The following is a 26,883-nucleotide window of genomic DNA, read 5'->3' as shown; positions in this document are numbered from 1 at the left end:
TCATATGTTTGTTGCTGTAGCTCATTTGGATATATGGTTTTGGAGGTTCCTGCTCAAGTCTCTTGTATATTTTTCTATTATGTTGTATCATTGTTTTATTAATTTGTAGGAGGTCTTTATTCTGAATCTGAGCTTATTGTTCGCTAAAAATGTTGTTTTATTTTTCCACACAGGAATGCTAATATTTATCAAGTCATGTTTATCAGAATTATTCCTTATGCCCTCAGGGCTTTCATGTGTAAAGCTTTTTCATCATTGCAAGATTATTCAAACTGTCTACCCCACTTGTAATTTGTTTCTTAGTACTTTCAATATTTCATTGTTTATATGTAAATCTTTACTTTGTCTAGAATTTGTATTAATAGTGAAATTTAAATTTTTAAATTATTTCCTCTGTATATTTGTAATTTGTGATTAAAGAAATGTAGGTTACTATATAATCATAAGCACTGAAAAATGCCAAATGTATAGAACAATAATGATTATGCCAATTGATTGATTAAAGACAAGTGACAGAAGGGTATAAATGCATTTTTTTCAGTACTGGGAATTTAACCCAGGGGTGTTTTACCATTGAGCTACATCCTCATTCCTTTTTATTTTGAGATAGGGTATCACTACATTGCTAAAGCTGGCCTCAAACTTGCAATCCTCCTGCCTCAGCCTCCCATGTCCCTGGGATTACAGGTGTGCCACAATACCCTGGTAGGAATGTGTTTTTAAAAGTGGGCATAAACAACTTTTCAGAATAATGAAAATCTCTTCTATATTTTGGGTTGTTGGGCACACAGCTACATATCTTTGTCACAATTCTTCAAACAGTACACTTAAAAAAAAGTGATTTTTACTATATTCAAATTATACCTTAGTAAACCCAATTTTGAAGAAAAAAAATAAAAAGCGAATTGGCCATGTGAGTATGATAAGAAGCCATCTTCACTATTTGATAATGGAGAGAAAGAAAAATCATGACGCCCAGCACTCTTAGTTATATTTGGATACAAAAAAACCCAATCACATGGCAACCTGTTCCATCAGTAGTTGCTTGGTATGGTAGATCCTAACTAGCAACTGAAAGCTATATCCATGTGAACATACTGGGACTGTTGGAAAGCTGAATTAGCAAGTCAGTTTTGAATGCCAAATGTAATATCAATGTGGCCCTATAGGTAACTGCCTAAAACTTCCATTTATAGCCAGATTCTTCTGGCTATATGGGTTATATAACAATATATGTATTATATGACAGTGTTTCTCAAGTATTAGTTTACTTCTTTCAACAAATTCTTTTTTAAAAGAATATTTTCAGTTGCAGATGAACACAATGCCTTTATTTTTTTAATGTGGTGCTAAGAATCGAATCCAGTGCCTCACACATGCTAGGCAAGCGCTCTACCACTGAGCCACAACCCCAGCTCCAACAACAAATTCTTTTTAAATAAGCATTTTAATTTTAGTTTGTTCTCCAGCTCTCTCTGTATAGTCAAAAATTTTGGATGGAAATGAAAAATCTTAATAATAAAAATATTTTTCAAAAATAAATAATTTGAATAAAATAATTAGGGTATTTTTCAATAAATGAATATCAAGAAAAAGAAATGTATTTGGGGGCTGGGGATGTGGCTCAAGCGGTAGCACGCTCGCCTGGCATGCGTGCGGTCCGGGTTCGATCCTCAGCACCACATACAAACAAAGATGTTGTGTCCGCCGAAAACTAAAAAAAATAAATAAATAAATATTAAAATTCTCTCTCTCTCTCTCTTAAAAAAAAGAAAAAGAAATGTATTCTAAAAGATTTTAAAGGTATATTATCAGTTATAATATGTGGCCTTTATTGGACCCTAATTTAAACATATTTTTGTTGTTTATGAATAACTGGGAATTTTAACACTTGCTGGATATATGAATTAAGGAATTATTATTAAATTTCCTTAGTCACATGTAATAGTGTTGAGTTTATGTTTGAAGAAAGTCTTTATTTTTTTGAACTATAGACCAATAATATGATGTCTAGTATTTGCTTTAAAATAATACAGGCTCCTATCTCACACCTACATAAAAATCAATTCAAAATGTACCTCAGAACTAACTGTGAGAGTTTAAACTAAAAAACTCAAAAAGGAAACAAAGGAATAATTCTTCATGATGTTGGGTTATACAATGATGTTAGCTATAACACCAAAAGTAAAAGTGATGAATAAAACTAATGAATTGGACAATCAAAATTAAAAACCTTTATACTCCAAAGGATACCATCAGAAAATGAAAAGATAGTTCACAGACTGGGAGAAAATATTTGCAAATCATTTATTTGATATGAAACTTTTACTTAGAATATGAAAAGAATTATTATTACTTAATAATTAAAAGACATCCCAATTTAAAAATGGGCCAAATATGTCTCCAGACATTCTCTGGAAAAGATATATAAATGACTAATAGGTACACGAAAAGTTGCTCAATATCTCTTATCCTCAAAAATGGATACATATCTGAGATAATGAATACAGTAATTAGCTTGGTTTAATCTACAATGCAAACCTATATCAAAACAAATTAGATCCCATAAATTTATGCAATTGTTACTTGTCAACGTTATTAGTTACTAAGGAAGTATACAACAAAACCACAATGAGATATCATTTCAGTTTCACTAGAATGGCTATAATAAAAAAAATGACAATGGCAAATAGTGTCTGGGATATGGAGAAATTAGAACCCTCAGACACTGCCAGTAGAATTGTTAAATGGTACAGATACTTTGGGAAACGATTTGGTACATTTTCAAAATAATAAATGTAGGATGACCATGACCCAGCAATTCCATCCCTAGGTATCTATCCAGGAGAAGTGAACACATGTGTCCACACCAAGACTTGGATATAAGTGTTCATAGCACTATTGTTTACAATAGTCAAATGTAGAAACAACCCAAATGCCCATTGGTTGATGAATGAATAAACAAAGTGCTTTACATCCATATGATGTAGAAGGTAGCACAGCAGGGATGACACTGCTATCCTTCAGAAGGGCCCCCTTGTACAGTTAACCCTTGACTGGCATCTGGGAACTTAGCTTTTGGGAGGATTTCCACCATTCCCTAACTAATAATAGTGGCTCACTCCGCTCAAATTATTTGTACAAACAATATGGTTTACGATGAACACCTGCTTTCTTTTTTGGGATTTGGGTACATGTTAGGCAGAAAGTATATGTTACCAGACCCCAATAAAAACCTTGGGCACTGAGTTTCTGATGAATTTACCAAGTAGGCAACATTTCATAAGTGTTGTTACAACTCATTGCTGGAGACACATCATGGTGACTCCACTAGGAAAGGACTCTTGGAAGATTTGGTCTGATTTCCTCTGGACTTTGCCCCATGTGCCTTTTGCCTTTGTAAACTTTGGCTGTAGTAAATTTTAGCTGTGTAGAGGAGTATGTATTGAGCCTTGGGAGAGCTCTTAGCAAGCCACCAACCTGCTGATCTTGGGGACCTCTGACATTCATACAATGGGATAATATTTGCCTATAAAAAAGGAATGAAATAATTACACCTGCTATATGGGTGAACCTCAAAAACAGGTTAAATGAAAGAAATCAGATGGGAAATACCATGTTTTGTATTTTCTATTCATATAAAATGTCCAGAAAATGCAAATTGAAAGAGATAGCAGGTAGATTAGTGGTTGCCTAGGGCTAGGAGTGATCGATCCACAATGTAAACCTATAACAAAACAAACTGTATCCCATAAATTTATGCAATTATTACTTGTCAGTGTTCAACATTATTAGTTATTAGGAAAGTAAAAAACAAAACCACAATGAGATATCATTTCACTCTCCCTAGAATGGCTATAATAAAAAATACAGACAATGGCAAGTGTTGGTTAGGACATGGAGAAATTAGAACCCTCAGTCATTGCCAACCAAATGAACAGGAAATTTCTTTACAGGGTGATGAAAATCTTCTAAAATTAGATTGTGGTGGGGTTGCACACCTATACATATACTAAAAATCATTAAATTATACACTTAAAATGGGTAAATTTTGTGGTGTGTCAATGGTGCCTCAATAAAACTGTTTAAAAATATCATGAGATCTTGAGGAAACAGATTTAGTAGGCAGAAATCTAAGATGGCCCCCAAGAGCCTTCCTCCTTGACACACACCTTTTCCAAGTTATTCATTCAAATACAATCTATATGCTGCTGTGAATAGATTTTGCAACTGTAGTTATGGTCCAAAATCAATTGACTTTAAGAAAAGGAAATTAATCTAGGTGACCTTGATCTAGTCAAGTGAGCCCTTTTCCTGACAGAAGAGATTCAAAGTTTGAGACAGATTTAACATAAGGGAGATTCTCTATTGCTGACTTTGAAGATAGACTCCATGCGGCAAAGAATGGGAGAAGATCAGATAGACCACTAATCTCCAGGATATATAAAGAACTCAAAAAACTTAACACCAAACAAACAAACAAACAATGCAATCAGTTAATGGGCTAAGGAGCTGAACAGACACTTCTCAGAAGAACAAATATATGAAAAAATGTTCAACATCTCTAGTAATTAGAGAAATGCAAATCAAAACTACTCTAAGATTTCATCTGACTCCAGTCAGAATGGCAGTTACCAAGAATACAAGCAACAATAAGTGTTGGTGAAGATGTGGGGAGAAAGCTATACTCATACATTGCTGGTGGCACTGCAAATTGGTGCAACCAATCTGTAAAGCAGTATGGAGATTCCTTAGAAAACTTGGAATGGAACCACCATTTGACGCAGCTATCCCACTCCTCGGTCTATACCCAAAGGACTTAAAAACAGCATACTACAGGGACACAGCCACATCAATGTTTATAGCAGCACAATTCACAAACTGCTAATCTGTGGAAGCTACCTAGATGCCCTTCAATAGATGAATGGATAAAGAAACTGTGGTACATATACACAATGGAATATTACTCAGCATTAAAAGAGAATAAAATTATGGAATTTGCAGGTAAGTGGTGGAGTTGGAGAATATGTTAAGCAAAGTAGGCCAATCCCAAAAAAACAAAAGCCAAATGTTCTCTCTGATAAGTGGAGACTGACCCATAATGGGAGCGGGGGGGCATGGGGAGAATGGAGGAATTTTGGGCAAAGGGAAGGGAGAGATGGGAAGGGGGTATGGGGGTAGGAAAGATGGTAGAACGAGATGAATTTCATCACCCTAGGTACATGTATGACTGCACATGTGGTGCGACTCTACATCGCCTACAATCAGAGAAATGTTAAAAGTTGAGCTCCATTTGAAATAAGCAAATTTCAAATACTTTCTCTTTGAACCCTGTCTTTCATCTAACTGTCCTTTGAGTTTCTGCATAAATGTTACCTCCTCCAGGAAATTTTCTGGTCTTCCCTCTCATGTTCTTACTGCTTCCCATGTTTATCCCTCTCACTGATTTTTTCTGATGTGTAATTGCCTTTTCCTGTTTCCCCCAAGGGATTACATGCATCTACAATGAATCAAAATGCATTCTGCTATCAGGTATAACTAACTAATTAGAACAACTTTTAAAAATTAAAAAAAAAAGAATGGGGGAAGCCTCTAAGGGTCCAGAGAGATGTTCAACTAATGTGCAAGGAAATGGGAACTCAGTCCTGCATCTTCAAGGGCTGAATTCAGTAAAACTTGAATCAGCTTGGAAATGGATTCTTCCCCAGAGCCTTCAGAGAACACAGCCTGGCCAACACCTTGACTTCAGGTTTATAATCAGAGAACCTAGCCATGCCACGCCTGGACTTCCAACATATAGAACTATGGACACTGTTTTGAGCCACTAAGTTTGTGGTAAATTTTAAATAAAATAAAATAATCCAATATTTATGAGTATAATGAAACAAGACTGATAATGAAAGAGAGCGGGGAGGAGAGTGAGCGTGTGTGTGTGTGTGTGTGAAGATCTTTTGCCTGGAAATTCTAGACACTACAGAAATTCAGTGGATCTCAGGTGCACAGGACCTAACATGCAAAGTTATTATGTAGAGAGTTTGGGGCAGGAGAATTTAGAACCAAGCCACGTCACTTATGACTCCATTCCATTTGTCTCATCTTTCCCAGTGTACTTCCAGAATCTGTTTTTCTAAGAGCAACAATAAATAAATAAATAAATTTCTTAGAACATTACCCCATTGTTAAGTGACGCATGACTGCTTTATTGGTTGCAGGAAGTATTTTTAATCATTTCTGGGTATAACATCTTTATATTAAACTAGTATAACAATGCTTTAGAACTTTCAGCTATTCCCGTTGTTTAGGATAGTCTAGACCCTTCAGCATGTAATCCTTTGGGGGAAACAGGGAAAGGCAATTACAGATCAGATAAATCAGTGAGAGGGATAAACATAGGAAGCAGTAAGTACATGAGAGGGAAGTCCAGAAAATTTTCTGGAGGAGGTAACATTTATGCAGAAACTCAAAGGACAGTTAGATGAAAGAGAGTGTTCAAAGAGAAGGTATTTGAAATTTGCTTATTATGCTAATCATTTGCTTCTTACACAAGGGTTTTCTTCCTTTTTTCTTTTAGATTCTGCACTTAAGAAGGCTCAACAAGAAGTTGAGAAATTGAAAGAAAATATGATAAAACTGAAAGAAAACGGTGAGTGATTCTAGCAGATGTAATAATGGTTATTTAATAATAATGCATCAGGTAATGAGATAATGTGTTTTAAATAGTATGTTTTAAAATAATAATATTTAATAATTAAAATAATAAACACTACTACCACATTATTGCTATTTCTATAATTGCTATTACTGCTACCACCACTTATTGCTTACTTGGTGACATGTACTCTGCCAGGTACTTTACATAAATTATCTCTAATTCTCACAACAATTCCAATGAATATTAAATTCCCATTTTACAGAGAAGGAAACTGAGGTTATATGAGTTATCCAATAGCTACATTATATGTCAGAGCTGGTATTTGAATCCTTATATGTCTGATATCAAAACTTGTGATCAACACAAATAATACATATTTTACTAGAACCACTGAGACCAAGACACCTCGTAAAGCATTTAACAATACTTCACACATGTTTGTTCACTGGGAAGCTACTAGGTTTGGGATCAGCAGTGAATTAATCAGACTCTAGCTTAACTATATAAATATGTGACCAGCTATCAACAATATAACAAAATTTGAGTGTTTAAATAATAACAACTACAAAAATAATTTAAAATATAATAACAAATTTTAAATAATGGCAAAATTAGTTATACTCTTCTTTTCAAAAATGTATGGATACATGGGCTGGGGTTGTGGCACAGCGGTAGAGTGCTCGCCTAGCACAGGCGAGGTCCTGGGTTCAATCCTCAGCACCACATAAAAATAAATAAATAAATAAGATAAAGGTATTTAAAAAATGTATACAATTAGATACAATTATAAAATGAACACTGCTCTCTTATTAACTGATAGAGCAAGTAATCAGAAAAAAAATATAGAAGAACTAAAATACTACCAACAACATGACCTAATTGATATAGAAAAATCCACCAGAATACACATTCTTTTCATGTACCTATCAACATTAACCAAGGGAGACAATCCTGGGCTATAAAACAAACCCTTCTGGAAAAACTGAAATCATACAAATTATATCTTTGATTGCAATGGAATTGGACTAAAAATCAATAACAGAAATTTACTTAGAAAATCTTTAAATATTTCAAAATTAAATAAGGTACTTCTAAATAGCCCATGTCCACTGAAAAAAATTACAAGGGATATTAGAAAATGTTTTACATTGAAGAAAAGGAAAACTGGGCCTTATCAACATTTGTGAATGCATATCAATTAGTGCTTGGAGGGAATCTTATAGTATTAAATGTTTATACTAGAAACAAGAAAGAATACAAAATAGTCTAAATTCACACTTTAAAAATCTAGAATAAATTGGGCATGGTGGTACATGCCTATAATCCCAGAAGTTTGGGAGGCTGAGGCAGAAGAATTGCAAGTTCAAAGCCAGCTTCAGCAATTTAGCAAGGCACTAAGCAACTCAGAGAGACCCTGTCTCTAAATAAAATATAAAAAAGGGCTGGGGATGAGGCCCAGTACTTAAGCACCCCTGGGTTCACTGTCTGGTATATATTTAAAAAAAAAAACTAGAAGAACCTGGGTGTGGTATACCTGTAATTCCAGCTACCTTGGAGCCTGAGGCAGGAGGATCACAAGTTTGAGGCCAGCCTGGGTAATTTAGTGAGAACCTGTCGAAAATAAAATAAGAAGGGCAGGGGGTACAACTCAGTGGCAGAGTCTTGCCCTGCATGGGTAAGCCCTAAATTTAATCCTCAATACTGTCCAAACAAGCAAACAAAAAAAACAGAATAAGAAGAGCAGATTATATTCAAAGAAAGCAGAAGGAAGGAGCTATTAAAATAAGAGTTAAAATAAATAAAAGTAAAAACGGAACTATAATGAAGTATATCAGTGGAAACCCAAGAGCCATTGATAAACTCCTAACTGAATTGCTCATAAAAAAAGATAAAAGACACAAAATAACAGTAAAAGAAATGAAATGACAGAGAGAACATTTTTACAGACCAAAGAAATAATTAGGGAATATTGTGAATAATTTTATGACAATTAATTGGTGATCTGAATGACATGAACATGTTCTTTGCAAAACACAAACTATCAAACCTCATTCAAAAAAGATAGTCCTAAATCAATTCAAAAAATTGAATTTGAAGTTTTAAAAAATCTCGAAAAGAACACTCCAGGCTCAGATGGCTATGTTAGTGAGTTCTAACAAATGTTTAAGGAATAAGTAATACTGATTTTACATAAACTCTTCCAGAAAATTAAAGCGGGAATAATTCCCAACTTTTTAAGTGGCCAGGATTCCTCTGATACCAAAACCAGACCAAGACATTGCAATGTCCCTAATGAACATAGAAATACTTATGAAAGTACAGAGAGCAAGAAATAGCTTGTTGGAAAGTCAAAAAGGATGCACTTAACCAGGAATGGATTTGTTAAATAAGTGACTGCACAATGAATACCTTTCAACTGTTAAGAATGACAAAGAACTGTGCATGCTAACACAAGTAGATGCCTGTAATGGTTAACAAAGCTCACAAAGCAAGTTGGAATGGTATGTGAGCTATAATGTCATTTGGGTTTTTACATTTGTGGTGTATGTACATGTGTACCCACAGAACTACCATACACTAGTGTGGCAGTAGACCTTGTGTTGAAGGAATAGCTTTGTGTAAGTTGTAAGCAGCTGCTGCCCTGAATCTTCCAAATGTTCCTCATTTGTCCCACTGTTCCAGCTACTTTCAGTCCCTTGTCCTCCCACCCACTAAAGGGACAATACTTGGTACAGCAAGATGTTCTATAGGACTCTCCTGCACAGTTACATTCTCATAGGTGAGGATCCATGGGTTAGTAATTGTCAAATATTTTTAACACAACTTTTGTCTGTATGTTAAGGCATGTATGTAAACTTTTTCAAGAATATTTACTAAGAATTAGCAATATTTTGGGACAGGATATTAGATGACGGCTGAATGACAATATCCACTTTGAATAAAATCATATAGTCTGATTTTTAACAAAAAGCCTATAATTCATTTGTGATCAATAAAATAATACTGATTTTAGTGACTCATTTTAAATAGGCTGTTATTCAAATATATATATATATATATATATATTTTAATATTTATTTATTTATTTTAGTTTTCGGCAGACACAACATCTTTGTTTGTATGTGGTGCTGAGGATCGAACCCGGGCCGCACGCATGCCAGGCGAGCACGCTACTGCTTGAGCCACATCCCCAGCCCTCAAATATATTTTTAAGATTTGTGAAAATTAAAAATATTGCTAATTTCCAGTGCATAAGAATGTTACTTTGTATATTTTTTTGAAAAATAATTTGGCAATATATATTACACATTTTTTAAATGCACATTTCATCTGATCCACTAGGTCCATTTATGGGAATATTCTTTTTTGGTGCTGAGAATTATGGAATTTATTTTTTAGAAATAATGTCAAAGCACTTGAAGATTGTTGAACAAAGATAATAAATTTAGCCTTGTTTATAAGACACCAGCAAAAACCTAAATCAAAATAAGTAGGATAAAAGTGACACTAATCATGGCACATTGGGACAGTGGAATGCAAAGTAAAATGGGAGAATGGATAAGTTATGATTTATTCATAAGATAGAATATTACTCAGCAGTAAAGAGGAAAGAATTTTTGATACAAGAATATAGAAGAATCTCAAAAAGATGATGTAGAGTGAAAGAAATCAAACACAAAGAACATATGCGTTGCAAGATTCCATTTATATGAAAACCAAGAACAAGCAAAACTAATCTCTGGTGACAGAAGTTAGAAGTGTTTATAAGGGTGGATGGGAGTGGAGAACTTACTGGAAAGGGCATGAAGGAATTTATGGGATAATAAAAATGTTCCGCATCTTTTTTGGTGGGAAGTTCATGGATATATATAATTGTTAAGGTTAATTGAACTGAAGACTTAAGATATGTACATGATATTTTATATAAAATATACCACAATAGAAAATAGTTCCAAAGTGGAAAATGTCTTATAAGGATTGATCTATAAAGATAACCATTAATCCACAAGTGGTAAAATTGCAGATAGTATATAGCATTCTTTAATTTCTTTAAAAATTGCATAGGCAAATGTAGAATATATTTGTGTGTGTATGTGAGTGTGTGTGTGTGTGTGTGTACATATTTTCTGAAAAGAGATAAAATCATGGATGATTTTGGTATGTTTTCAATATTTCTAAAAAAAAATAGATACCAAAGAGATTTTGTAAAAAGAGGGAGAGGATAGAGCAAGGAGAAAAAATGGAAAGTAAAAACAAATTAATACAATTTAAAAATAAAACAGACAACAAATAAGGAAAACAAAGGAAACTTCAAAGCAGTAAGACAAACATAAGTGAAAAACAGCTAAGAAACAGGAAAGTTATAGGCAGGAGGTTTGTATTATTGAAACCTTGATGTGTATTGGCAAGAACAGGCCTTAATGTGAGGTGCTGAGAGTGGACTATTTCGGAGTAGTGTACAGGCAGAAAAATGGTTTTAAAGTATCAACATTTTTTTAACTTGAAAAATTCGTTCATTCACCTTTCTCAGCTCATCACTTCAGTCATTTCTAGAGACCCTACTGTAGATGAGTGAAAGAGAAGTGTTGAGAGGTATTTGAGGTGTGTAAGATACAAGACTAAAAAAAGCTAGGAAGATCATTTTCTCAGTCATTGAACTTTTAGAAGGTAGGCTCAACTTTTTAAGAATTCTAGTTCCTAGAAGAGCCTCTATTGCTGGAAACTCCTCACTCAGTCCAATTCATAAGTGTGGTATGAGAAATGCAAAACTTTCTTTTCTGTTTCAATAGGTTGTTAGACTGTTGTAGGACTGGATTTGGGGGTCTAATGGCTCTCCTGTACAGAGTACCACGTATGCAGAGTATGCAGAGACATCATGGTAGGACTGAGAAGAGGCACTCCTTTAGTTTTTAGAGTTACTGCCTCCCAAACAATTGATCCAGACCTGTGTTCTTCTCACTGTTTTAGATACAGTTGAACTACAGAAAGCAAAAGAACAAAATCAAAGACTAGATGAGGAAATTCTAGCCTTAAGAAATCGGGTTCGATCACTTGACTCAGAAAAAAAAGGGCTTGGAGAAGTGGTAAGTTTAATTTCGTTCTTGGATTACTTAATGTGTTACAGTAATAATCATCAGCTTGAGCAACATAGATCACATCACCTAAGCTAATCCTCAGGGGAAACTCTCAGGTAGATGTCATAATTTGCCCAAGATGAATTGTAGCTGGGCATGGTGTCACACACTTGTAATCCCAGTGGCTGTGATGCTGAAATAGGAGGATTGCAGGTTCAGCAACTTATTGAGGCACTAAGCAATTTAGTGAGACCCTGTCTCTAAATAAAATATAAAAAGGGTTGAGGATGTGGCTCAGTGGTTGAGTGCCCCTGAGTTCAATCACTAGTAAAAAAAAATTTTTTTAAATTTAAAATGTTGCATTTTATCAGTGTTTATATCCACCTATTGTGAACAGTAACATAATATTATTGTAAAACCTAGAATCTTTTTTTTTCAGTAAGGATTTGGATCATAATTTATAGTTAATACACTGACCAAATAGAATATATTATTCTACTATTTTAGATAAGCTTGGAATTATTAACACTAAACTTTTAGCTGTGTTCTTTTAAAGCCATTGCTCTTAGCAGTTTATTAATTTTTAATATTTACTTCTAAATTCTGGACATATGTCTCTTTAATTTTAGTTTCACAGTCATCATTTCACAATCATCTCTAGTGTCTAACACATTGCCCAGCATAATACTAGATCCTTAAGAAATTTTGTTTTAAAAATGAATGAATACCCATTAGGATAATGTCTGCCCCACAGCCTAGTTGTGCTAGGGCAACAGAACAGGTTGCTGAGAGACCAAAGAAAATACCCAGAGACAAAGTACAAGAAACAGGGTTTATTGAAAAATGCTTACAGGGAAGATTCGCTGGTGATGGGCTGGTCAGGTGCACCTCTATTTCACACAGTGCCTCCAGTGCTTCACCAGAAAAGACCACCTCCTGTTCCTCACAACCCTTTGTCCCAGGGCAGCCACAAGGACTAACACTTTCCTCTTCGTGTTGTTCTGATCTACACTAGTTACCACAAGGAGAGGGTTTTGTTTTGGTTTGTTTGTTTGTTTGCAGTGGTGGGTACTGGACCTCGAGCATGCTAGGCAAGTGCTCCATTACTGAGCTACACCCTAGCCCAGGAAGAGAGATTTAATAAGTTAGGCTACAGAAGCAGTGACACCATTAATTTGCTTAGTTTGTTTTGTTCCTTGTATGACATCATCCAAAGGAGCAGCTCTCTTGGCGTATGTGCAAGGAAGCAGCTTTCTACAGATATTAGTAGCTTGTCCTAAGTCCCAGCATTCATAAGAGAAAGTCAGTGTCTTTCTAGTTAATGCCTATATAGGCTTTCCAGCTCAGAGTGGCTCTCATAGTCTCCAGAGCTTGGCTGGGTGAACTGAAGAGGGCATTTCAGGGTCATGGTGATATTGTCCTCCTTTTCTGTAAGGATGATGCAGACAATTATTATTAAAACAACAGAAAATAATATTGATGAGGATGTAGAAAAATTGGAACCCTTGTTCATTGCTAGCAGGAATGTGTGGAAGTTCCTAAAAATTAAGCATAGGGGCTGGGGTTGTGGCCCAGCAGTAGAGCACTCGCCTAGCACATGTGAGGCCCTGGGTTCGATCCTCAGCACCACATATAAATAAAATAAACATTAAAAAAATTAAGCATAGGATAATTTCACTTCTGGGTATATGTACTCAAGAAATTGAAAGCAAGGGAGGAAAGTGGGGGAGTGCTGGGGAACAATATCGGCCAAGTTCTATTGCATGTACAAATATACAACAAACCCCATCATTATGTGCAACTGTAATGCACCAATAAAAATGTGGAAAAAAAACATTTTTGCACCCATATTCATTAGTGGTGTTATTCATAATGGCCAAAAGGTAGAAATAATTCAAGTGTCCAATGACAGACAAAGGAAAAACAAAAATGTGGTACATACTACAATGAATACTACTCAGTCTTAAGAAAGGAAGGAGGTTCTGGCTTATGCTACAACATGAGTAAAACTTGCAGAAATTATTCTAAATGAAATAAGCCAGTCATAAAAAAAACAAACAAACAGTATGTGATTCCACTGATAGGGTCTACTTTGAATGGTCAAAATCAGAGAGAGAAAGTAGAGCGGTGGTTACAAGGGACTTGGGGGAGGGAGTGATGGAAAAAATACAAGTTTTTAATGGGCATAGAGGTAAAAATCTCTGGAGATGGATGATGTGACAGCTGTACAGTAGGTGAAAGTGTTTAACGCCACTGAACTGTGTGCACTTAAAAATGGCTAACATGGTACATTTTGTGTTATGTGTATTTCGTGACAACAACAACAAAAAAGCAATCATAGAAAGAATGAATAAGCAAAGATTTTTCAAGTTACTTTAATCTATGTAAATTTATCTATCTTATGACCATAGATATTTTCCATGCTTAATACAAGTGTGTGTGTGTGCATGAAAAAGTTCTGGAAGGGCACAGGCCAAGCAGTGTTACTTCTGGAAGGGAAAATATTATTGTTTACTCTACATACATACTTGTTGCTAAGGTCTTAATAAGGAGAGTTTATTTGTGTATTACTCATATATTTAAAAACAAAGCAATAATATAGTAAAAAATTGAGAAGTCTAAAAGATATTTACTTTTGTATTTAAGGTTGAAAAACTTAAAAGAGAGATGTGTGAATTTCAAAAGAATAAACAACTTGAAAACTTCTCCCCTGGAAAAACTGTGGGTGCTGAACAGAGAATACAGGTATTATAAAGTTCAAGGTTATTGTGGTTTTTTTAAAAAAAATCCAAATTCTAATTTTTAAGTGAGTTGCATTTTGCAGAGTATACTGAGCAATTGGCCTCCTCCCTTCCTACTGGACTGTCTTTTCTATTGCTCATCCAATTAGGGTGGAAGAAGAAACTGGGGTATAGCCAATGTGCTTTTATTCACATCTCCCCCACAGAGAACAATTACTTGGAAGAATGTGGTGGATTGTTTCCTTAAAGACAAAGGAATCTTACAAAGATACAACCATGGAATCAACCAATGGTGGGAGGTGGAGTGGGTGGCGATGAGTAGTTGGAACCACAATGAACATAATAAAATATGGTAGAGAATTAACAAGGTATAGGCTCCAATGTATACAGCATCTGATTTTTTTCACAATCAGCCTCTGAAGTAGTGAGCAAAGTAATCAAGCACCAATGTGTATCTTCTAGTAGATATGTAATGGGAATTAGTTGTGGTTTTAATTGTCTTTCAAGGCGGTCTAATGACAGTTGATGTATTTTGATACTCATTGGTCATTTAAATATATATATTTTTAATTTTCTTAGTTGTAGATGGACACAACACCTTTATTTTATTTATGTAATTCTGAGGATCCAACCCGGTGCGCCTCACAGATCTCAAGCAAGTGCTCTACCACTGAGCTACAATCTCATCCCTATCTATATATGTTCTATTGTGAAGTGTTTGTTCAGATATTTCGGTTAGTTTTGGTGGTATTGTATGCATTTGTAATACTGAATTGTAGGAATTCTTGGTATATTTTGAATATCAGTCCTTTGTAAAACGAATGTATTGCAAATATTTTCTCCCAGTCAATACCATGTATTTTCATTTTCTTAACAGTGTTTTATGAAGAGTAGAAGTTTTAGAAATATGATGGAGGCCAATTCATCAATATTCTCTTTTATTTTGTGATAGGATACAAAATGCCTATCTACATAATCTTTGTCTACCTTCAGGTCACAAAATTTACTTATCGTTTCTGCTAAGGATTTTATAGTTTTAGTTTATACATTTAGATTTATGATCTATTGCAGATAAATTTTGTATATTCTGTGAGCTGAGTCTCATTCATTTCAAAATGTATATCCAGTTTTTCCAGAACTACATGTTGAAAAGACAGTTCTTAAACCTTTGTATTACATTGGCACATTTATTTTTAATTTATATGTTTATTCTTAGGACAATCACATGCTGTACATCTGCATTTATAATTCACAAATCTAACTTTATGGTTTTTTTTCCCAAAGTTATTTTTGCTATTCTAGGTCTTTTGCTTTTTCATATACATTTTAGAATCAACTTGTCAATTTTGACAAATTCCTGCCAGAATCTTGATTATATGGCATAGAACTTAGGTAGAATTTACAGTCTAACAACAAGTCCTCAAATCTATGAACTTGAATTTTCTTTAGTGTATCTCAGCAAAGGTTTGTATCTTTCAGAGCACAAATACTACACATACTTATATACGTTTATTATTTTTAAAATTAAAATATATTGGCCTGGACTATAGCTCTGTAGTAGAGCACTTGCCTAGCATGCGCAAGGCCCACTGTTTGATACCTACCACAGTAAAAAAAAAAATATATATATATATATATATATATATATATATATATATATATATATATATATATAAAATTTATATACCATGAAATTCACATACCCTTTTAAAGTGTACAATTTAGTACGTTTTAGAATATTTGTGAAGTTATCTGTTACTACTGTTTAATTACAGAACCTTTTCATCACCCCAAGAAGAAGCTCTATGCCCATTTGTAGTCATTCCCTAGTCCCCTCTTCCTCCAGCCGCTGGCAACCACTAAGCTACTTTCTGTCTCTATGAATTTGCTCATTCTATACATTTTATTTAAATAGAAGTCATTTAAAATGCAGGCTTTTGGGGGCTGGGGACATAGTTCAGTGGTAGTGCACTTGCTTAGTGTATACAAAGACTTGAATTTGATCCTCAACCCCCCCCCCCCACACACACACACAGCATTTTTGTGTCTGACTTCTCTCTCACTTAACATAATTCAAGGTTCATCCATATTGTAGCATGAATTGGTAGTTTATCCCTGCCTATGAATGAATAATATCTCATTGTATGGATATATACTACATTTTGTTTATCCATTCATCAATTGAACATGTTAGTTTCCATTTGTGACTATTACCAATAATGCTGCCATAACTAATCATTTACAAGTTTTTGTGGGAACATGTGTTTTCATTTCTCTGGGAATGTACTCAGGAGAGGAATTACTGGGTCATATTGTTAACTCTACATTTAACTTTTTGAGAAATTGCCACACTATTTTCCAATGCAGATGTATCATTTTACATTTCCATTAGCAGTGTATGAAGGCTGCAATTTCTCCACATCTTCACCAACATTTGCTATTATCCATCTTTTTTATTAAGGCCATTCCAGTGGGTGTGAAATATCTCAATGTGATTTTGATTTGCATTTCCTGAATGACTAATGATATTGAACATTTTATCGTGTGCTTATTGGCCATTTGTATTTCTTCTTGGAAAATGTCCATTCAAATCCTTTTCCAGTTTTAAGTGACATTATTTGTCTTTTTATTATTGAGCTGCATGAGCTTTTTATATCTGTATATTAGTTTCTATTTTGACCCGAATTGTGCCTCCCCAGAAACACACTGAAGCCCTAACTCCTAGGACTTGTGAATGTGGCATTATTTAGAAATAGGATCTTTGTAATCAAAATAAAAATGAAATCATAGGTTGAGCCCTATTACAATATAGATGGTGTAATTATGACAAGGAGAAATGCCACCTGGAGGTACATACATGGGGAGAATGCCATGTGGTGACAGATCAAGGTAATGTAGTTGTAAGCAAAGGGCCACCAATGATCAACAGTCACTATCAAAACAAATAACCCAATCAACAAATGGGCCAAGGATCTGAACAGACACTTCTCAGAGGAGGATATACAATCAATCAAAAAATACAGGAAAAAATGCTCACCATCTCTAGCAGTCAGAGAAATGCAAATAAAACTACTCTAAGATACCATCTCACCCCAGTAAGAATGGCAGCCATTATGAAGTCAAACAACAAGTGCTGGCGAGGATGCGGGGAAAAGGGTACACTTGTACATTGCTGGTGGGACTGCAAATTGGTTCAGCCAATTTGGAAAGCAGTAAGGAGATTCCTTGAAAAGCTGGGAATGGAACCACCATTTGACCCAGCTATTCCCCTTCATGGACTATACCCATAAGTCCTAAAAAGAGCATACAACAGGGACACAGATACATCAATATTCATAACAGCACAATTCACAATAGCTAGACTGTGGAACCAACCCAGATGCCCTTCAATAGATGAATGGATAAAAAAAAGTGGCATTTATACACAATGGAATATTACTCAGCACTAAAAAATAACAAAATCATGGCATTTGCAGGGAAATGGATGGCATTAGAGCAGATTATGCTAAGTGAAGCTAGCCAATCCCTAAAAAACAAATGCTGAATGTCTTCTTTGATATAAGGAGGGCAACTCAAAACAGAACAGAGAGGAAGAGCATGAGAAGAAGATTACCATTAAATAGGGATGAGAGGTGCGGGAATGGGAAAGAGAAGGGGAATTGCACAGAGACCCTCATTGTTATGCAAAATTACATATAAGATGGTGTGAGGGGGGGAAGAAAAAAGAGAAAGACAGAAACGTGTCACAGTAGATTGGGTAGAAAGAGGTGATGGGAGGGGGAGGGGAGGGGAAGGGGGGATAGGAAGGGTAGCAGAATACAATAGACACTAGTGTGGCCCTATGTATAAACGTGGCTGTATAACCAATGTGATCCTGCAATCTGTACACGTGGAAAAATAAGATTATGTACCTCATTTAAATCAAATGTATGATATGTCAAGATCATTGTAATGTTTTGAGCAACTAATAAAAAAATAAATAAATAAAATAAAATGTACCAAGAAAAAAAAAACCAGTCACTGTCAAAGGCTAGGATGAGGCAAGAAAGGGTTCTACAAAGTCTCAGAGGGAACATGGCTCTGCTAACCCCTGATTTCAGATTTGTAGCCTTCACAACTGAGGGAATAAACTTCTGTGGTTTTGTCATTTTCATTGGGTATTGAAAAATTAATTCCATTATATCTTTTTTTGTTTGTTTGTTCTGGGGATTGAACTCAGGGGTGCTTAACCACTGAGAAACATCCCCAGCCATTGTTTGTTTATTTTGAGATAAATTCTTGTTAAGTTGCTTAGGGCCTCACTAAGTTGCTGAGGCTGGCCTTGAACTTGCAATTCTCCTGCCTCTGCCTCCTGAGTCACTGGGATTATAGGCATGGGACACTGTATCTGGCTTGCCATTATTTCTTTAAAATTTTTGTGTTTCCCCATATTTGTAACTTCAACTAGATGTATTAGATCTCCTGGTGTTGTCTCAAAGGCTCTGATCATTTTAACCCGGTTTTTCTTTATTTGTTCCATTTTGATCATTTCTATTATTATATCTTCAAGTCATTAATTTTTTTTCTATATAGTCTATTGTGTTTTCAATGCCCCAATGAAATACTCATTTCAAATATTAAATTTTTCTTCTCTAGAAATTTCATTGTTTTGGGGGCTGGGGATGTGGCTCAAGCGGTAGCGTGCTAGCCTGGCATTCGTATGGCCCGGGTTCGATCCTCAGCACCACATATAAAGATTGTGTCCGCCGAAAACTAAAAAATAAATAAATATTAAAATTCATTCTCTCCCTCTCTCTCCCTCCCTCCCTCTCCCTCCCTCCCTCCCTCCCTCTTTAAAAAAAAAAGAAATTTCATTGTTTATTTTTAAAAATATCTTCCATTTTTAATTCATTGTGTCTACAAAGATAGACTCTGGGTCTGTTTCTGTTGACTGATTTTTTTTTTCTTAGTTATGTCACTCTTTGTTTCTTTGAAGGTCTAGTAATTTTTACTGGATGTTGGACATTATGGATATTATGTTGATGGCTGGATTTTTTTGTCTTATTTGAAGAATATTAAAATTTGTGGGCTAGGGCTGTAGCTTAGTGGCGGAGTGCTTGCCTCACACGTGTGAAGCACTGGGTTCAATTCTCAGCACCACATTAAAATAAACAAATAAAATAAAGGCATGCTGTCCATCTACAGCTAAAAAAATTTTTTTAAAGAATATTAAAATTTGTTATAGTAGTTGGTTAAGCTACTTGATGAATAGCTTGATCCCATCTGAATTTTTAAAAATCTTTCTTATGGCAGATTTAGAGTAGCATTTATTTTAGGGCTAGTAGAGTCCATTCCTTTCGTGTGACCCTTGTCGTTCAATAAGGACTCTCTAATCTGGCTGGTCAGAATTCAAACATCTTCCAACCCTGTTGAACTCTGAGAGTTGTTCTTCTTACAACTCTCTCATTCTTTGCCTGTTTTCATGGAGTTTTGTCCTACCCGTGTATGGCTAAATATTAAGGAGAGACTCAGTAAAACCCTGTGGAGATTTCTGTTGTTCTTTCTCTGTGTGGATCCCTTTCCCCGGCACTCTGCCCCACACATTTCTGCCATTTTATTTTTCTGAACTCCTTTCTCTTTCTGTTCACTTCTTCAAGAACTGTTAAACACAATTGTCCTCACATTGTCACACACTAGAAAATGCTTCCAGGCAGTGGGGGAGGGGGAAAAACGGGGGCTTGGGGATAGGAAAGACGGTGGAATGAGATGGACATCATTACCCTAGGTACATGTATGAAGACACGAATGGTGTGGCTCTACTTTGTGTACAACCAGAGAAATGAAAAATTATGTTCCAAATGTGTACTATGAATCGAAATGCATTCTGCTGTCAGGTATAACAAATTAGAATAAATAAATTTATTTTTTAAAAATGGCTTACACCAAAAAAAGAAAGAAAGAAAAAAGAAATGTCAATGGCATAGTCTATTAAACCTGACACAATTTATGCACCCCCCCCAAAAAAAAAGAAAGAAAAAAAAAGAAAATGCTTCCAGGCAGAAATGCCTGGCAATTGTAGTGCTCATGCACCATCCCCCGCCTCTAATGGATTGAAGTCCATTAGAGACTGAGAGCAGTTTTTTTTCACATGGTTCCCCCCCCTACTTTTCTACTTATAATGGTAAGAAAAAGACTCATCCCCATTATTCCATGATGGCCTTTCTTTCTTTTTCTATGACATGTTTTACATGTCCCCTGCTATTTTTCTTTTGGAAGGTTGGGGCTGAGGTGTTTTATTCTCCCTTAAAAATTTCTTAAGTCCTGTCCAATCACATAAATGATGTCATCCTAGAACACTGTCTGCTTCACTGCCTGAATAATTGATAACATTTTCTAGTTTTTCATGTTTTTACTTGGATCTCTTTTCCAGGTATTCATAGTAACTAAAGAAATTAGTTTTTTAAATATGGATCTCCAAGGGTATTTTCCTCTGTATCAGAGGAAATGATTCCTTAGGCCTCTCATCTTTTGTAGAATGTTGGAAACCAATTATTTTCAATTTAATTTTATTTCTTTTTACTTTTTAAAATTTATTCCAATTTGTCATGTATGACAGCAGGATGCATTACAATTCATTTTACACATATAGAGCTCAATTTTTCATGTCTCTGGTTGTACCCAAAGAAGAGTCACACCATTTATGTCTTCATACATGTACTTAGGGTAATGATGTCCATCTCATTCCACCGTCTTTCCTACCCCCACGCCTTCTCCTTTCCCCTCCTTCCCCTTTGCCCTATCTAGAGTTCATCTGTCCCTCCCATGCTCCCCCCACCAACCCCATTATGAATCAGCATCCTTATATCAGAGAATTTAATTTAATTTTTAATAAATACACCAGAATTTAGGGCTGGGGTTGTAGCACAGTGGTACAGCACTTGCCTAGCATGTATGAGGCACTGGGTTAAATCCTCAGCAACACATTAAAATAAATAAAATAAAGTTCATCAACAACTAAAAAGCTTTTTTTAAATACACCAGAATTTGTGTATTTTAATATGTATATTCTTTGATATAGTTTTCCTTGGAAGCTTTAATCATGTTTACTAATTGCATTGAATAAAAACTATCTATAAATTCTCTTCATAAATTGGCTGCATGGTTACACAAGACAAGTAGTTTGGCTTATAAAGTGAAACTTTTTTTGCCCCAAACTGTTGTACCAGTTAATTTCCAATTTGTCTCTGAATATATGTGAAATATTACCATAAAATCAAGTTCTCTAAGAAAGATGATTATCTTTTTTTGGTGGGGGGAGGTATCTGGGGGATGTGTTTACCATTTCCAAAGGCGATTTTGAACATGGATTTCTGGTGTATTTTATGTGCATCATTTTTCAAAATAACTGCTCTGAAAGCATAAAACTCACGAGAAAGGTTTACTTGAATATAAATATGTGCATTTATAGCAAAACCTCTTACAAGTGTTAAATTTGGAAGTCATAACACAAAGAATGTTCTCTGGCTGCCTCAGCACTTGGTATGCCTCTACCACTAGGCTGATCACTGTTCAGTGTCATTTATCTGCCTGTGCTCTCCCACTGTGATATTCTACTAGAACAGACCACAGGGCTAATTATAACACAGAAAGGCATAATTGAGAAAATTTAGTTTAAATGTTAGGAGCATACCCTGGAACCAGTCAGCCTGGTGACCTTGAACAAATTACTTAACTCTATTACTTGATTTCCTTATCTGTAAACTGAGAACAATAATGGCATCAATTATTATATTCCCATGACCCTGAAAAATACCAATGCTTATTTTGTTTATGGAATACCAATGCAATAATTGTTTATGGAATGAGTGACGATATATAGGTGAATATATAAACAAATCAGTAAGAAGAGAGGTCATTGTAAATACTCACCAGGATAATATTTTGTTAAATGTAGTTGAAAAAAAAGTATTACCCACAATGTTTAGAAGGTAAAACATTTCATATGAAACATAAAACCAGAACGAATCTCTCATGCAAATCTCACTTTTCCACTCTTTCTTCTGACATTGTAGGAAAAATGATAATGTTGTCCAATTTGCCATTTCTTGGGGTGTCTGGGGAAGAAGGATAATTGTGGTATTTAATGTTTCTACCCCATTTTTTCCATCTTTCATTTCATGTGAAATGAAGTCTAGAACAAATTGATTGGCACATAGAAGAGGTGAGATTGCTCTGATAAGTTGTCTGCCAAAAGAGAAATATTCTTCCTAAGGCTTTACTGAGGTGAGAATGGCTTAAACTTTTTGACTTCTTATATAGTCATTTTCTTTTGCTTTGATGGTGCCATGATTGTGACCTGCTCCTTATTCCGCTACCCATCTGTCTACATGATGTGGACTGGTGCAGGAGGGTGGCACCTGTGAAGGACAAAGGAAAGAAGCAGACATAGACAGGGAAAGCCTTCAGATCTCAATGCAGATCTGACATCTCTTAAAAAGGGAGAAGGAAGGTTGGATAGGACCAGCCTCAGACTGTGGTAGGACTCTGAGAAAGTCTCAGCCATTCCAACAGGGAGTTTGGCACAATGGCAATCTGCAGAAAAATTTCACATTGGGTAGAAATTACCAGGGCTTTATGTTCCCACCTTGTTCAGGTATCACTGGAAGGTACCTGGAAAATATGGCAAGTATTTCCTCAAAGGGAGAGATCAGTGGTGCCCCACCATGTGGTCCTCTGTACCACAGAATTCTTGAGAACTGGAGATTATCTGGTTTATCAACCTCTGTCTGCAATCAATGTTATCTGTGATATTCAGTGTCAATGAGCATCTATCTTATTTTAAAAGATATTCAGGAAAGGTCACTCAGTTTTCCCTAATGTCCAACAATTAAGTATTAGAATTTTTCTACGTCTGATCTCAATCCTCTAGGTTGTATGTAAACCAGTAAAACAAACAAACAAACAAACAAACAAACAAACTTGTCATCAAGACTCAAAATTTCTGTGGATTTCTAAAATTATGGAGCTTTCAATTTATAAAGCCAGCCAGAGTGGACTAATGAAGAGCATTGCAAATACATGTTCTTTCCCTTTAAAGGTGTGAACAAGTAGAAATCTTTAAAACTAGAAAAAGTTATCAGTGGATAGTGATCAATTTGAACTAAGTTTTAAATGAACTTTTAAAGTTCAATATTTCCTGAAGAAAGAGGAGGTTTAACTATGAATAGATTTTGCCTCCAAAGTTCTCTATCTTACACAAAGAAAAAGCCTCAAGTTTTCTTCATCATGTTTGGCAGACTAGTGATGGTGTAAGGATAACTGTTAACTACAGGTCACTGTCAGCAGAAGAATTAAGTGAATTGAGAGCTGTAGTCTAAGTAAGGAGTGGCAGCCCTTTCCCTTGAGCCTGTTTCCAGTCTTGACCTAGGATGGTGTTCTCCGTGCATGGATCTTCAGCTTTTAGATGGGCACTCAGGTGCGTCCTGCAGTCATTCCTCCCTGATGACTATTTTATGTTTCCTACAAAAGCAAGTAAAATGATGTTGTGATGGTCAATTTTGTATGTCAACTTTATTGGGCCACAGGATGCCCTGCTATTGGGTCAAACATTATTTTAAAGGGTGGATGAGGGTGTTTCCAAAAGAGAATAGCATTTGAATCTGTAGTCTAAGTAAAGCACTTTGCCAAACCAGTGTGAGTGGGCATCAGCTAATCAGTTGAGGGTCTAAATAGAGCAAAAGGTGGAAGAAGGGAGAATTGAATACTCTCCCTGCCTGACTGCTTAAACTGGAACATCAGTCTTCTATGGTTCTCAAACTGGGTCTTACACTGCCACATTTCTTGATCTCAGGTTTTCAGACTCAGACTAGAACTTATACCATTGGCTCTCCAGTCCTCATGCCTTCACACTTGGGCTAGAACTTATACCATCATTAGTTTTTCTGGTGCTCAGGCCTTTCAACGTGGACCGGACTATTCCACCAGCTTTCTTGAGTCTTCAGCTTGCAGATGACAGATCATGGACTTCTTAGCTTCCATAATTACATAAGACAATTTCTCATATAAACATCTCCTTTTTCAAATATTTCTTCCCCCCCCCTTCCCTTCTCTTTCTCTCTTTCTCACTCTCTCTGTTTGGGTCAGGAGGGGTAGTTATTTTTTTACCTTGTTTTACAGTTGAGGAAACCAAAATCACAGATTCGTAAGCATGGAAGTCAAGATTTGAAATCTCAACCTGACTACAAAACTCATGTTTTTGCCACTCTGATTTTAAAACTGTATTTCAGGGATCCTTGATGTTTCACACACAAAAACTTCTAAGTCTTCTATTTCTGCATCAATCAGAGTAGCCTCCACTTCTCTACACTTTGTAGTGGGTTTCCCCATGAGAATTCTTTTGAAACAAGGGGTAGGGAGTCCTGTGGCTGAAAAAGGAAAGCTCATCTAGAAAATTGTTCCTTACATCAAATAAATTTCTCAAGATAAGACTGTGTTTCTTACCCATTTCTGTGTTCCAACTGATTTATCACTAAATAGATTATGATAGTGCTGTTGGTTTTCATGTTCTCAAAGAAAATGCCTAAAATAAAGGAAATACTAGGTACCTGGAAGGAATAATAATGGCCACAATATACTGAGCATTTATTAAGGGCCATGATCTGTTCCAGGTGTCTAACAATCTCATGTATTCCCTATAACAGCCCTCCTCAGGGTAAATAGTATTCCCAGTTCACGTGTGAGAGTTTAGAGGAACTGAACCAGGAGTTGATCCAGGTTTATCTGGCCCTGAGCCCATTTTCCATGCAATTCCAACTCTTGTAGAGATTTACAGAGGAGATTTATATGGGGGGTTTATTATAACTTACAAGGGCTGTAGTGTGCCCAGCACTGCACACATACACAGCCTCCCCCTAGAGGTGATGACCCCAGTGTTTTACTCTTTAGGGTGCCTGCATTCACCATGGCCTTTGACTGAGATGGGGCAGCAGGGAGGCATGGTTTAGTTTACAGCATTAAATGATCCCCAGCTTTCAGACAGAACACAGAAAGTGGAACATTCTGAGCCGTTAAACTGTTTCTCCAAAGTCGGTGGTAGCTACCCCATGCTAAGGAAACTTGCTAACAAGTTCTTAGTTTTCCTCTTTGTGCCCTGCTGGCTGACAGGTGAGGTAGCCTCTCCTCAGAACCCAGAGATCTCTATCTCCCACTGTTGCTGCCCCTTTCCTGCTTTAAACTTTGGTCACAGGTCTCATGAAGTGCACAAATTGCTTAAATGTATTAACTATATTCAACATGTCACAAACTATGGTAAACTTCAAATATATATTTGTATAATATATTCAAATAATGCCTTATATATTTTTATATATTCATAGGCATATAGATATGTTAAATCTAAACTAAAATACATGACTGTATAAATTTACATTAAATATGAATTATTTTTTCCAATTTTTTTTCAAATTTCAGATATATTATTTAGAAAAACTATTTTTTAAAATCATCACATTAAAATACAGAACATTTTTAGCCAACAAAGAAAACAAAATATGTCTCCATTTTTTTTAACAGTTGAGGTGTTTCCCTTACTTTGTGCTGAGGCATCAGGTGATGCAGGGTGAGGCTAAGGAACTCTTGCTCTGCGTGTTGAACGCATCAGCCTGTCACGTGCGGATTTGCAAGGGTGTTCACCAGTCTAAGTGTTGGCTGGTGAAGAAGGACAGACAGGAAAATGTTCTTCCTCATATCCTTATGCAATGCTGTAATTCTTGACCATATCACTGGACAAAAGGAATTATAAAAGTCACACTTCAGTTTTAGCATCCTTTTTTTTTTTTTTTGGTAACTTTCCCCATTCTTTCTAACTTTTATCACTTTGAGATTTCTATTCCTGTTTTATTGACATGGAACATGAGGATGGCAAATTAAGCATTTTGATTAATTCAGAACAGTTAAGATTCTGTATTTTTCTAGTGCTTGTTTCCATTAGCTCAGCTGCCAAACAACAGCAAAAGCTCAAATCCATAGTGAAGCAGCTAATAATAAAAGCAGCTGGTCCAAAAACAGACAGGAGGTGAAGCTTTTTTTATAGGAAGAGATATCAGAAATGTCCTCAGGGAAGGATGCTTAAGAAATGTATAACATTTTTCTTTTAATATTAAAAAATACACATATGCATTTTAACTGGTGGTTAATTTGGATTAAGATTTCCATCTTAGAGCCTGAATTATCAGTAATCTAGGAAGACAGAAGCAAAACCAGAATGAAAGGTCAAGAGACAAATCAAGTCCAAGATTTGAATGAGGTAAGAAATAAAGATAATTTTTCAGTTACATTTTCTAATACAGGTGAGGCTAACTTTATACGGATGCTCAATGATTACAGGAAATAGGCAAAAGGAGAAAGCACACTTCTAGTGATGGTAAATCTGCATACT

At 35.6% G+C, this 26,883-nt stretch overlaps 1 protein-coding gene across 2 annotated transcripts in view; it reads left to right on the top strand.

Moving 5' to 3' along the window:
- Positions 1 to 26,883, top strand: part of Ccdc30 (coiled-coil domain containing 30) — a 126,129-nt gene that overhangs the window by 24,486 nt on the left and 74,760 nt on the right. For both annotated transcript variants that reach the window (XM_046468816.2, XM_046468817.2), the window contains 3 exons: positions 6,572 to 6,643; positions 11,621 to 11,736; positions 14,374 to 14,472. In XM_046468816.2, coding sequence (XP_046324772.1) covers positions 6,572 to 6,643; positions 11,621 to 11,736; positions 14,374 to 14,472 — 287 coding nt within the window. The remainder of the gene's footprint in view (positions 1 to 6,571; positions 6,644 to 11,620; positions 11,737 to 14,373; positions 14,473 to 26,883) is intronic.

This window comes from Marmota monax, unplaced genomic scaffold, assembly GCF_021218885.2.
Source record: "Marmota monax isolate L192 unplaced genomic scaffold, Marmota_monax_Labrador192_F-V1.1 WCK01_AAM20220418_F8-fsc00008, whole genome shotgun sequence".
Classification (NCBI taxonomy): domain Eukaryota; kingdom Metazoa; phylum Chordata; class Mammalia; order Rodentia; family Sciuridae; genus Marmota; species Marmota monax.
This window is presented reverse-complemented; position numbering and strand designations above follow the sequence as displayed.